The following is a 14,837-nucleotide window of genomic DNA, read 5'->3' on the forward strand; positions in this document are numbered from 1 at the left end:
ATTTCAGAGTTAATTTCAGAGAAATAATAATGTTGTTGCAAAATGGTATATATATATATATATAATCTGCCATAATCTTGAAGCACTGCTAGGGTTTACACAGTCAAATGAGACAAATATTTTTTTTAATAAAAATAACTGTACAAATTAGGGATTGAATGTTATTCATACGGGTTACATGGAGAAAAATCAGACCTCTCTGAAATGAAAATGGATGGCCCTCCCGTCAACAAAATATAATTCACCTTAAATGCTTGGAAGAAAAATAAATAATAATAAAAAAAGACACTCCCCTATTCCAGAAAATAATAATTTAAAGAAAGTGGATAGCAGAGAACATGTCTACTAAGAAAATAACCCTCACTTCTTGCACAGACCAGAGCCTTACAGTAGCTTCCGAAAGTATTCATCCCCCTTGGCATTTTTCCTACTTTGTTGCCTTACAACCTGGAATTAAAATAGCTTTTTGGGGGGTTAGTATCATTTAATTTACAACATACTACCACTTTGAAGATGAGCGTGCATAACTATTCACCCCCCCCCCCCAAAGTCAATACTTTGTAGAGCCACATTTTGCAGCAATTACAGCTGCAAGTCTCTTCGGGTATGTCTCTATAAGCTTGGCACATCTAGCCACTGGGATTTTTACCCATTCTTCTAGGCAAAACCGCTCCAGCTCCTTCAAGTTGGATGGGTTCTGCTGGTGCACAGCAATCTTTAAGTCATACCACATATTCTCAATTGGATTGAAGTAGTTGCTTTGACTAGGCCATTCCAAGACATTTAAATGTTTCCCCTTAAACCACTTGAGTGTTGCTTTAGCAGTATGCTTAGGGTCATTGTCCTGCTGGAAGGTGAACCTCTGTCCCAGTCTCAACTCTCTGGAAGACTGAAACAGGTTTCCCCTCAAGAATTTCCCTGTATTTAGCGGCATCCATTATTCCTTCAATTCTTACCAGTTTCCCAGTCCCTGCAGATGACAAACATCCCCACAGCATGATGCTGCCACCACCATGCTTCACTGTGGGGATGGTGTTCTCAGGTGATGAGAGGTGTTGGGTTTTCCTTGATGGCCTAAAAGCTCAATTTTAGTCTCATCTGAGTACCTTCTTCCATATGTTTGGGGAGTCTCCCACATGCCTTTTGGCGAACACCAAACTTGTTTGCTTATTTTTTTCTTCAAGCAATGGCTTTTTCCTGGTCACTCTTCTGTAAATCCATCTTTGTGGAGTGTACAGCTTAAAGTGGTCCTATGGACAGATACTCCAGTCTCCGCTGTGGAACTTTGCAGCTCCTTCAAGGTTATCTTTGGTCTCTTTGTTGCCTCTGATTAATGCCCTCCTTGCTTGGTCCATGAGTTTTGGTGGACAGCCACTCTTGGCAGGTTTGTTGTGGTGCCATATTCTTTCTTTTTTTATATAATGGATTTAATGGTTCTCTGTGTGATGTTCAAAGTTTCTGATATTTTTTTATAACCCAATCCTGAACTGTACTTCTCCACAACTTTGTCCCTGACCTGTTTGGAGAGCTCATTGGTCTTCATGGTGCCGCTTGCTTGATGGTGTTGCAGACTCTGGGGTCTTTCAGAACAGATATATATATATATATATATATATATATATATATCTGAGAGAGATCATGTGACAGATCATGTGACACAGATGGACTTCATTTAACTAAGTATGTGACTTCTGAAGGTAATTGGTTGCACCAGATCTTAGTTAGGGGCGAATACTTATTCACCCCTTTTTTTTTTAAATATATTATTTTTTTAAGTAATTTTTTTCATTTCACATCACCAATTTGGACTATTGTGTATGTCCATTACATTAAATCCAAATAAAAATCCATTTAAATTACATGTTGTAATGCAACAAAATAGGAAAAATGCCAAGGGTGTGAATACTTTTGCAAGGCACTGTAGATATGCCGTTTTAGAAACTGTTCTTCGTCCTGTAAGCATTACATGGCAACTTAGGAATTTTGATAGCGCACAGGGCTGCAGGTCAGAAGGTTGTGGGTTCACAGACCACCATGGGCAAGAGTAAAGGCGGAAAGATCTCCTTTAAAGTAAAAGCATTGCATGAATCTATCATCTATCCTATTTCTCCAATGCCAAATCAGTGTGTCTTGTTTGCAATCTGAGCACGGTACTTTCAAAAGTTAGGCCTACCTTTCCACCCCCAAATGTATGCTTTAACTGCTGGCTACTCTTCTTCCGTGGCTTAACCCAACGAGGGAAGGTCACAAGTGTTTCCCTAAAAGCTGTCTGGGTTAAAACATCTTCTATTTTACATAAAGTGAATAGCTTTATCCTCGGAGTGTCAAAGAAACTAAACAATAATTAAAGCATCACGGACCAAAGCGCTGTTATAGATCACTTTATATAATCGGATCAGTTTAATTTTCTTCAAAATCTTAAGCTAACAAGGGTTAGGCCTGTGCTTTTTGCCGTTTCCTTTAATAAAAAGTAGGCCTATGGCATACCCACTCATACCCCCCCCAAATAGTCTTGGTTTTAACTTAACAGCCCTTGACATATAGGCTATTTAAAGAGCACATGGTGGGTGGAGGAATTGACTGACATCTATGGATATAGCAGCCTATAGCCTAACTTTGTCTGTCAAACAGGTGGACCAACCTCTTATTTCTTAAATAGGAATAAGAGGTCGGCCTCTTTTGACCAGCAAGAGCAGAGCAGGCCGGGGCTCAGGGTTAGAATATCCATTGCAGTGTATAAGGCAGGCTAGTTTTATATACACTATCCCAGCAGCTCTCATTGGAAATACAACTTTGCTCTGTGCTTCTCTGAGCATGCACGTCATAGCCTATGGATAATTTGATTGAGACCATACTAAATAGCCTATAGGAGTAATATTAAGCGCCCAGTGGAAAAATCAGAGATGAGGAGCGGCATCAGGCACACACCCGATAGGTAGCCTAATAAGCAACTCATTCTAAAACACTGAGAAACATGGCCCTCCCCTGGAGTAGATTAAAAAAAAAAAATCTAAACCCTTCCCTTGACAGAACTTGAAAAGCATGACCATTTTCCTCCAGGTAACCATCCTGTAAATTTCAATCAGTCCCTTTCACAGTATTTTTATATTTAAAAAAATAAATCAATACAGTAGAGATATTTATGATATGGACATTCCATTCCTGCTAAACAGTGGATATATAAACAGCTAAACAATTATTATATAAGTATTATATACATTCTGAGAACAGTAATATTTTACACACAAAAGGTAAGCATTTCAGATTTTTGTTGTTGAAAAATGGGTTGGTATTGCATTTTGCAACAAAACTCTTCAAATACAGATGGTAGACAGAGAGGAGGACACAAATGACTGACAAACCCACACCTCATCCAATTCCTCCACCATCTTCCTCATGACATCATCCTGCCTGCTTTGGAACATCTCAGCTGTCACCAAACCTGGAAAGGGTGACAAACACTACAGTATGTAACAACTTGTATTCAAATACCTCATACTACCTTACATGACTTATTCCCTTATAGTTAACTTCTTCTAGTCATGTATGCATTTGGTGGGTGTTGGGGAGGGTTGGGTGTTTTGTGTTTGTGTGCGCTTGCCTTTGCAACCAGAACACTGGATGAAGAAGCTAATGAGGTCCAGGAGGCCAGAGTCTCTGTCTGTGATGTACGCCTCAATCCAATCATCAACTACAGCCTGCAGGGAAGACAGACAGACAAAACAAACTCTCCCACTTTACATGTAGAAACAAAGGTGTCAGATACAAAACCAAGTCCTAAAGATCATACAGCATTGTTGGAGGGATTATTATGACAAAAAGAAATAGATCTTCCCACTAGGCACAGACGTAAATTCAACATCTATTCCACAGTGGTTCACTGTAATTTCATTCAAATGACATGGAAACATTGTTGATTCAACCAGTGTGTGCCCAGTGGGTTTATTCGTACCTGCATGGCACTCCTGCCCATGGTGACCACCTCGAACAATGTGACGGCCTCAATGTCCCCATGTTTGAGGTGTCTGTTCTGTGCCCGACCCAGACTGCCATTGGTTACCTTGGTGTGTCTGCGCTTGGCATTCTCAGAGCCCCCCCGTGCCCTCCTCTTCCCTCTCTGAAGGGTTAAATACAGGGAGACCGACAACCAAACACAGACACCCAAACAGGAATATTTACAGACTGTTTCTGGAACATTCTTGGCTGAGTACCCAAAGTCTATATACAAAGTCTACATAGTAAATTCTTTACTAAACTATTTTTGATGTCCTTATCTGATTATCATGTTAACTGAACAAGAAAGTATCCACCAGTGTTCCCCAATCAAAGCACAACCCATCCTGGTAGTAGGCTGTAAAGTAGCCTGTGTAATATTTATCTGTGCCATTGTAGATCACAGGCGGCAGCTTAATTGGGAGGACGGGCTCATAATAATCCCTAGAACTGAATCAAACACATCAAAACACATGGTTTAGGTGTTTGATACCATTCCATTCACTCCATTCCAGCTATTATTATGAGCCTGTCCTTCGCTCACCAGCCTCCTGTGGATCCTATTATATGTAAATGACCAGCATTGAAATTCTACAATGTGTAAATGAACAGCATTGAAATTCTACATGACCAGAAGTGAGATTGGAATATGTAAATTATCAGCACCCACCAAACTCTTCTGTCTGTTCTCATTCCGGGCTCCGTCCACTGTGTGATTGACAGCTCCAGAGGAGTTTGCGTCCACAGCCAAGTTCTCACTGGGAAATCACAGATGATAATGATTGGGCAACTACCACACAGGGCATTATTAAGAAAATGATTAACCTAGGCCTGTATTTAATCAATTGTAGATAGTGGATTTTCTGCATAGAGAGGGCCGGCATTATGGGCAGGCCTTAAGGCGTCCGCATGCTTCCCATCCGAAAACAGTTTGTGCATCATTATGATTACATTTTGTGATGTTTATTTCAACAAAAAAAAAAATGTGTCTTTGGTAAGGGTTTTTCCCGGCTGTTCGTGAGCACATTTGTTTCTCGAGGCAAGCCGAAGTCGGTAACCGAAGTCTATGTCCCTCCGTTGGTGATTGGTACCAAAGTAGGGATTCTTCAATTAAGTGTTTGTTGTCATTCAACAAGAGACGACTCGTTTTCATCTTAAGTTTTTCCACTTGGTAAATATTGCACAAAACATATTAGTAAGCTGTAAAATTGCACAGTCTCCTCTGCAAAAACATCAACAGGAATGACACATTTCTTGAGTTATTTTAGATTAATTCTGACTACGGCATCTCATGATGGACAAATAGTACTATTACCGCTTTTTTCACCGAAGGTCTTTTAAGGGAGTATGCGAGCACACGTTCGGTTTGCCTAGTTAGCCGAACCGAAGCAGGCTGATGCCTTTAGGCTAGGGTTACATGATGCAACTTTCACACAATTTATGTTGCAGGTGACATCATCTCAAGCAACTTTGCTGTTACATGAAGCAACTCAAACACAATTAAAATGGCATGCAACAGCCAATCAAATTAAAGCTGCTTGTTCGAAGATTCTAAACTCACCCCATGCCATCTGCTGCATTACATTGTGGTTTCACAAATTATTTGTTTATCCAACTGTTTGGTTATTGTAACAGCATGTATATACAAATGCAGCCTGTACAATTTAGCTATCTAGCAAATAGGACATTGCAAACACCAATGCAGCTAGCTACTGTAGCAATGAGCAAACCAAGCTAGCAACAAACTAGCTATGTTAGCTAGCACAGTTCATGTTGAAACTGGTCAGGGAGAGGTTTGGGTTCACCATGTACGATAATCTGTTGTGCTAGTCTCCGTTCTCTCAACCCTGATAGCGGGTTGTGCTTCGTAGCACTGACAGCTGTGTTGACATGACAACTCGAGCTCCCGATTGGCACAGCATCTCAGTGCATCACTACAAACCCTGGTTTGGTTCCAGGCTGTATCACAACCGGCCGTGATTGGGAGTCCCGTAGGGCGGCGCACAATTGGCCCAGCGTCGTCCGGGTTAGGGTTTGTCCAGGGTAGGCAGTCATTGTAAATAAGAATTTGTTCTTAACGGACTTGCTTAGTTAAATAAAGGTTAAATAAAAAAAAAAAAAACTGGGTCAGAATTCCAAACCTTTGATAAAGCAGTGTTAAGGGAATTTTTATCAATGATGACTAATTATGTATACATTTCAATCAGGACTGACTAATCAGAATACTATTATATTACTGTATATGTACTAATCAGAATACTATTATGTTACTGTATATGTACTAATCAGAATACTATTATGTTACTGTATATGTACTAATCAGAATACTATTATGTTACTGTATATGTACTAATCAGAATACTATTATGTTACTGTATATGTATGAATTTTATTTTTAATCCTAGTACTGAATATAATGTGTGTAAATATAATCAAGAATTAGAACAATGACTGTCTGTACCATGGTAGAAATGAATGTACTTATAGCCAGTCTGGCTAGAAGGCTTATCTACACAAGCATGACCTTGGCTCTGTCATATATTATCTTAAATAGGGAGAGACATGTGAGAACCATACAGTCATTGTACTACAGCGGAGATGACAATGGCTAGTACTGAAACTAATGACGTCATTTTCAGTTTATAACCTGTGGTAAAATGTGTAATGGGCAGTACTCTCGTGAATAAAGGCTGCTGTTTGACTTTAAATCTGGGCTCTGTCCATTTTTATACTAATAAGGTTCATACATATCCTTATGAATTGACAGAGTGTTTGATTTTAATTGGGTATTAAAACAGAGGAATTTAATTCCTGCAACAAGCAGCCAAGCGAGTGAAACAGCATCCCTCTTTCCCATTTATCTGATGTTGTCTGGCCAGTATGGCATGTCCCATCATCGCATGATCGTTCAGAGAAGTCTTCCAGTGCACGCAATCTAACAATTTCTATATCAGGTGTCAACTCCAGTGGGGCACCAGTAATTTTTTACTTGGGTAGTTTAGGGGTTGCATGGTTGTAATCTATGGTGTATATACGGGGGCTTCAGCACCACCAAGTCCCTCTCTGGAGCCGCCCATCGTCAACTACCCAACTATTCCATCTACTGCTGCGCAACTGAGCGCACATCTGGAAAGGTACTAGGCATATCTATAACTGACTGAATCCCAACATAAGATATATTACTGCTACGACAACAGCATTAGCCTGAGTGCAAGTCTGTTTCTGCTTTAGACAATTTGTTGTTGTCTTATTTGCTAAGACAAAACATTTGCATTGTTTACAACAGAAACAGTCAGGCACCCTGGCTACCATCTTTCCATAATCAGCTTGATTAAGAGGTTTCGGAGAGTGGAAAGTTAAAACACCATCTATGAAATAGTGTTAAGAAGAATATTTCTTACTTCTGTATTGAGGACCTGGAGGTGACTGTAGGTTCTGCTATCATCTCTTCACATCATCCCACAGGAGCCGGTGTGCGTTTCAGTGTGGAGCTATGAGTATAGATGTGTCCAGTGATGTTTCAGAGTTGCTGTTGAAAAGGGAGACATGCAGATACTGCATCACAATAAATCCTCAGATGCACAAGATCTGTACAACTACACCATAGACTTGCAGTGCATTCGGTATATAAAAATTAAAAATACCGGCAAGAGCATGTCCATGCTGTCAGGCAATTGCTCTTAAAAAAAGGGGCAATGCCTTATTTAGGGAAGCAAATAATAGCATATCATTAACCAGATATAATAGCTGTAGTTGAATAGAGTGGGAGGCCTATAGGGCCATTGAGATGTACAAGCACTGCCTGAAAAAGACGGTCGAAATGTGTAGCATTCATTTGTTTTCTGTGGACTTTCAATTGGAAGTGTACTCAAGGTGGAAATTAGATTAGCCCTGTTGTAGCAGGATTAGATTAGATTAGCCCCCCTATCCACATCGAAGGGACAGCAGCGGAGAAAGTGGAATGTTTAAAGTTCCTCGGCATACGCATCAACGACAAACTGAAATGTTTCACCACACTGTCTGTGTGGGTGGACAAGGCGCAGTAGCGCCTATTCAACCTCAGGAGGAAGAAGAAATTTGGCTTGTCACCCAAAACCCTGACTAACTTTTACATATCCACAAGCGAGAGCATCCTGTCGGGATGTATCACAGCCTGGTACGGAAACTTCTCCGCCCTCAACCGCAAGGCTCTCCAGAGAGTGGTGCAGTCTGCACAACGTATCACCAGGGGCAAACTACCTGCCCTCCATGACACCTATAGCACCCAATGTCACAGGAAGGCAAAAACGATAACAAAAGACAACAACCACCTGAGCCACTGCCTGTTCACACCGCTACCATTCAGAAGGTGAGGTCAGTACAGGCGCATCAAAACTGGGACCAAGAGACTGAAGTACAGCTTCTATCTCAAGGCCATCAGACTGCTAAACAGCAATCACTAACTCAGAGAGGCTGCTGCCAACATGGAGACCCAATCACTGGCCACTTTAACAAATGGATCACCAGTCACTTTTAACAATGCCACTTACATTACTCATTTCATATGTACAGTTGAAAGTCAGAAGTTTACATACACTTAGGTTGGAGTCATTAAAACTCGTTTTTCTACCACGCCACAAATTTCTTGTTAACAACCTATAGTTTTGACAAGTCGGTTAGGACCTCTACTTTGTGCATGACAAGTAATTTTTCCAACAATTGTTTAGACAGATTATTTCACTGTATCACAATTCCAGTGGGTCAGACATTTACATACACTAAGTTGACTGCCTTTATTAAACAGCTTGGAAAATTCCAGAAAATTATCTGATGGCTTTAGAAGCATCTGATAGGCTAATTTACATCATTTGAGTCAATTGGAGGTCTACCTGTGGATGCATTTTAAGGCCTACCTTCAAACTCAGTGCCTCTTTGCTTGACATCATGGGAAAATCAAAAGAAATCAGCCAAGACCTCAGAAAAAAATGTGTAGACCTCCACAAGTCTGGTTCATCTTTGGGAGAAATTTCCAAAACGCCTAAAGGTACCACGTTCATCTGTACAAACAATAGTATAAACACCATGGGACCACGCAGCTGTCATACCGCTCAGGAAGGAAACGTGTTCTGTCTCCTAGAGATGAACTTACTTTGGTGAGAAAAGTGCAAATCAATCTCAGAACAACAGCAAAGGACCTTGTGAAGATGCTGGAGGAAACAGGTACAAAAGTATCTATATCCACAGTAAAACGAGTCCTATATCGACATAAGCTGAAAGGCCGCTAAGCAAGGAAGAAGCCACTGCTCCAAAAACATCATAAAAAAGCCAGACTGCGGTTTGCAACTGCACATGGGGACAAAGATCATACTTTTTGGAGAAATGTCCTCTGATCCGATGAAACAAAAATAGAACTGTTTGGCCATAAGGACCATCATTATGTTTGGAGGAAAAGGGGGAGGCTTGCAAGCCGAAGAACACCATCCCAACCGTGACGCACGCAGGTGGCAGCATTATGTTGTGGGGGTGCTTTGCTGCAGGAGGGACTGGTGCACTTCACAAAATAGATGGCATCATGTGGAGGAAAATTAGGTGGATATATTGAAGCAACATCTCAAGACATCAGTCAGGAAGTTAAAGCTTGGTCGCAAATGGGTCTTCCAAATGGACAATGACCCCAAGCATACTTCCAATGTTGTGGCAAAATGTTTTAAGGACAACAAAGTCAAGGTATTGGAGTGGTCATTACAAAGCCCTGACCTCAATCATATTGAGAATTTGTGTGCAGAACTGAAAAAGTGTGTGCGAGCAAGGAGGCCTACAAACCTGAATCAGTTACACAGCTCTGTCAGGATGAATGGGCCAAAATCACCCAACTTATTGTGGGAAGCTTGTGGAAGGCTACCTGAAACGTTTGACCCAAGTTAAACAATTTAAAGGCAATGCTACCAAATACTAATTGAGTGTATGTAAACTTCTGACCCCCTGGGAATGTGATTAAAGAAATAAATGCTGAAATAAATCATTCTCTCTACTATTATTCTGACATTTCACAATCTTAAAATAAAGTGGTGATCCTAACAGACCTAAAACAGGGAATGTTTTCTCTGATTAAAATGTCAGCAATTGTGAAACTAATTTTAAATGTATTTGACAAGGTGTACGTAAACCTCCGACTTCAACTGTATGTACTGTACTTTATACCATCTATTGCACCTTGCCTATCCATATATTTATATGTACATATTCTCATTCACCCCTTTTAGATTTGTGTGTATTAGGTAGTTGTTGTGGAACTGTTAGATTCCATGTTAGATATCGGGAACCAGAAGCACAAGCATTTCTCTACACTCACATTAACATCTGCTAACCATGTGTATGTGACAAATACAATTTGATTTGAGATGGACATGGTAAAGTACAGAAAAACTTGAGATATATTAAAATAGAGTCACAAATGTGTGTTTTTCTACCAGATACAGCTGACTCCTGAAAAATGGCTTGGGGCTGTCTTGAATGTGTGCACTAAACAAGACTGTGCAGATGTCTGGGGTAAGAACAATGATGGTGTTTGTTATTTGACTGATTGTGAACTAGACATGCACTTAAAATTAGTTTGCACTTAACCTATTTAAAATCAGTTTCAACTGTATCTGCAACATCCTTATCATAGTGCTCTACTGAACAATCCCTTTGTGTGTATTCTGCACCTTGCTGGCTGTCACATATTTAAATAGGATAATTAGTACCTATGCTGTCATCTCCCATGAGTGTGTGTACCTGGGTGAAAAGACAACGCCTGTTGTCAGAAGAAGAAACAAATAAGCTGATGGAGTTGCGAATGATATGAATTTAAACCAAAGGTGTAAATGTAAGGAATGGAGAATGAATGTAAATTCTAATACAGTCACCTGTATCGTGAGTTTTCAGCGGCAGTGTAGCATCACTCAAGTGGGTGCTACACAGTAGAGTATCGACATATGGCTAAACAATGCACTTTTTAGTGTACGTTCTCGAGTGGCGTTTTGGAAAACACAAGTTACATCTTCGGTCGTTGTAGGAAAGATGCATGTTAAAACACTCGTAAGCCCACCAAACCGGCTGCGTGCGCCATCGTGCATAAATGTTTTGTCTCCCTACACCAAACGCTATCACGGCACGCAGGTTAAAATATCAAAAAATCTGAACCAATGACATTAATTTGGGGACAGGTCGAAAAGCATTAAACATGTATGGCAATTTAGCTAGTTAGCTTGCACTTGCTAGCTAATTTGTGTTATTTAGCTAGCTTGCTGTTGCTAGCTAATTGGTCCTGGGATATAAACATTGAGTTGTTATTTTACCTGAAATGCACAAGGTCCTCTACTCTGACAATTAATCCACACATAAAACGGCCAACCGAATCATTTCAAGTCATCTCTCCTCCTTCCAGGCTTTTTCATCTTTAAACTTATATGGTTATCGGCATCTATACTTTCATAGTATTACCACAACGACCGGCAAAACAGTTCGTCTTTCAATCACCCACGTGGGTATAACCAATGAGGAGATGGCACGTGTGTACCTGCTTCTATAAACCAATGAGGAAATGGGAGAGGCAGGACTTTCAGCACGATCTGTCAGAAATAGAAAGGAGTTCTATTTTAGCCCTTGGCAGCGAAGATGCTCGTGAGCAGTGTGGGTGCAATAATTGAATAACATGGATTTCTAAATTTATGTTGCGACCCAAGCGACGTGTCTGGTCTGGTCAGCATTTAATATAAATTCCATCGCTATCGGGAAACCGGGCGTGGAACAGAATAACTATCATATCATCTGAAATGGTCATCATTACAAAATGTTGATTATACTAGGCCCATAGTGCATTAAGTCATGCACCATTAATATAAATACATCTACTTCCAAGCAAGTATTTAAGCAATAAGACACAAGATGCAATGCTGTATCATGAATAAGGTCATGGGGCGTTGTTCGGCCCGACATGATAGCGAAGCATGAATACAAATTGATCTGAGAATTACTATTGTATTACCGGCACAGGATATAGCCTTCCTGATCAACATATGAGCAACATGCCCACCCCAACTAGTCATTGGCTATCTGCTAGAAGGATCCCACCTTATCTTCCCTTTTCCCGGATGCCTTCCATTTTTGAAGATATTTATTTTCATTGTTAGAAGTCATAAACACCGCCTATTTCTGCTTTAAAACCTAATCACACTGCTAACTGCATGCCTAATCCTAACCTTAAATTAAGACCAAGCACATTTTTGACATGAATTTTTACGATATCGCCCACGTTGACTTTGTGGCAAGAAGTGATAACACGTATTGTACACGGAATTCTGAGTGCTTCTCGAAGCGTTCATTCAAACTGCGTGCTTTATGATCACTGGCAGATAGATAGCCAATAATTCCGTGTACAATACGTGTTATCTATCTGCCAGTGATCATAAAGCACGCAGTTTGAATGAACGCTTCGAGAAGCACTCAGAATTCCGTATTATCACTTCTTACTACAGCCACAAAGTCAACGTGGGCAATATCGTAAAAATGAATGAGACAAAAATGTGCTTCTTGGTCTTAATTTAAGGGTAGGATTAGGCATGAAATTAGCAGTGTGGTTAGGTTAAAGCAGAAATAGGCGGTGTTTATGACTTTGTGGCTGTGGTAACTAGTGAACACAGTTGTAAAGGGGACCACAGATTTTCCATTAAATTGGCCATTCTAACAATGAAAATAAATATCTTCAAAAATGGAAGGCAGCCGGGAAAAGGGAAGATCAGGTGGGATCCTTCTAGCCAATGAGAGGGCACAACGGTTTCCATTAGTTACCAAAAACAAAGTGAATAATTGACTATTCTTTTTGGTCTTAATTTAACGTTAAAGTTAGGCATACGGTTAGCAGTGTGGTGAAGTTTAGGTTAAAAATCACAATGCAAGAAGATAGAAATAGGCTGGGGTAAGAGTGACGACTAGGCTATAAAGTGTTTTTTCTCAGTTGCCGGATGTAACGTGTCCTACTTATATCAGTACATTCGTAACAACCTCGCCGTTAAAACGCTTCTATTAGATTAAATAAACCACACCTAGCAAATAAGTCATTACATATTTTGTTAACCAAATTCGACACACTCATTGACCTCGATACAAAAATTCCTCGCTTGGTAAGCGAAAAAAATACAAAACGCCACCTGCTGGAGAAGACAGATTGTGCCCATTTATCCCTCTCTCTTCGCCTCTTCCTCTCTGCTGTGACTGCTTCCTCCAGCCTTTCGGTTCCCATCCCCCATGTTTCACTAGTTCATTCCGATACGAATGTCATGGGCTGGCTACTTGTACAGTAAATGTCTTTTGACGGTGTGGCATGATATTTGAATAGTGTAGTAGTCCTACCTAACGTTTCTCATCTCGTTTCTATCTCGATGTTTTGATAAGAACAAGCTCAAACAACAACATCGATCTCACATAGGGCTGAACGGCTGACTGAAATACTGACTATTGCAAGAAAACATGAGTATAACACGTTCCGTAATAAAAGTCTGAAAACATATCCAGATAAAATGTAATTTTCTTACCAGAAGCATGAGAATTCCAAATAGCAGCTGTCAATAAGCAGTGCCAGGTCCCTGATGTGACAGCGCCATCCAGCGGAATTATATCAACAGAAAGCAGGAGGAGGGACATAGACCTGACCTATCCTAGAAAAAGACTACAAGTCAAACTTTTGCAGTGTTCCTTTGTAATTTAATTGATATATAGTGTCAGGTGGAAATGTTTATTGTATAATGACTGGTGGTAAACATTTGGATGGCTAAAGCTTAATGATCAATTACAAAACATATTTGACATTTTCATATGGGTGTCAAAGGCAACCATAGAATAATACCATTTTCAAAACTGCTACAGATCAATTTTAAGTTGAACATAGTATAGGGCTTCATTTGATGTCTAGCACGTCCTATGGAAACCCTCTTCATCATTTTTTTTCCCATGTTTCTTTGGTAGTAACTTATTTTATATATTTTTTTCTATTTCCAAAATATGGAACTGTAGCAGTCGTAATGTAAGGAAATCAGCTTAAGCCAAGTGCTCAAGGTGTAGACTTTATTTACAGGTCTTTCATGGTGATCCAACAGCGAAGGCGCCATGTAATAGAACATATCAAGCAAATCAATGCATGTAAATCAGACATGGTTATTCATATTGTAACAAATCTTGATACAAATATTCAGAACTCTGTCAAGACTCAATATATGCAAAAAAATATTCTGATCAACCACATGGTGGGTCTATAACAGGCACCTATTAATATCTCTTGATCTGTTTGACTCTGAGTTATGGAATTTGGCACACATTCTCAGGGACGTGAGTCTAGCTAACCTGTAGAGCAGGGGTATTCAACTCTTACACTATGAGGTCCGGAGCCTGCTGGTTTTCTGTTCTTCCTGATAATGAATTTTACCCACCTGGTGTCCCAGATATATATCAGTCCCTTTTTAGAGGGGAACAATGAAAAAATGCAGTGGAACTGGCTTCAAGCTTTGGAGTTTAGTATGAGGGCTGTGGAGTATTCTTGTGTTTGGCCTCATGGTGGTGCTGTTGGAAGAAGGAAAGCTGCTGAGCAACAGTTTTCTCTAGAATCTTTGAAAGAAAAGGGAGGTTTGAGATGGGCCTATAATTTTTCTAATCATCTGGATCAATTGTTTTCTAGATATTGTTGTTTAGATTTTCAATATATACACTGGCAACAGCCAAAATAGATAACCTCTAAATCAGGCTCAACCTGTAGCATCTGAACAGACACAGGTTTTCAAGACCCCTCATTTGCTGTTTCTTCGCTCGCTGACCGTGTGGTGTGTTTTCGG

The 14,837-nt window shown here is 40.1% G+C and overlaps 1 protein-coding gene across 6 annotated transcripts in view; it reads right to left on the bottom strand.

Annotated features, from left to right (window-relative positions):
* si:ch211-269e2.1 (cohesin subunit SA-2) overlaps positions 1 to 13,670 on the bottom strand; it is a 42,967-nt gene extending 29,297 nt beyond the window's left edge. For 2 of the 6 annotated variants that reach the window (XM_021578651.3, XM_021578649.3), the window contains exons 1-6: positions 13,548 to 13,670; positions 7,395 to 7,522; positions 4,664 to 4,751; positions 3,953 to 4,117; positions 3,602 to 3,698; positions 3,369 to 3,442 (exon numbers count right to left, since the gene is read on the bottom strand). In XM_021578651.3, coding sequence (XP_021434326.3) covers positions 3,369 to 3,442; positions 3,602 to 3,698; positions 3,953 to 4,117; positions 4,664 to 4,751; positions 7,395 to 7,438 — 468 coding nt within the window. In that variant the 5' untranslated portion in view covers positions 7,439 to 7,522; positions 13,548 to 13,670. Of the gene's footprint in view, positions 1 to 3,368; positions 3,443 to 3,601; positions 3,699 to 3,952; positions 4,118 to 4,663; positions 4,752 to 7,394; positions 7,523 to 9,795; positions 9,881 to 13,547 lie in introns of those variants that run through there. The other 4 variants (XM_090215177.1, XM_036958523.2, XM_090215178.1 and 1 more) reach the window with 3 other exon arrangements.
* Positions 13,671 to 14,837: the final 1,167 nt, after the last annotated feature.

The sequence above is a fragment of the Oncorhynchus mykiss genome, chromosome 22, assembly GCF_057628025.1.
Source record: "Oncorhynchus mykiss isolate SJ-2025 chromosome 22, ASM5762802v1, whole genome shotgun sequence".
In the NCBI taxonomy this organism is placed as follows: Eukaryota; Metazoa; Chordata; class Actinopteri; order Salmoniformes; family Salmonidae; genus Oncorhynchus; species Oncorhynchus mykiss.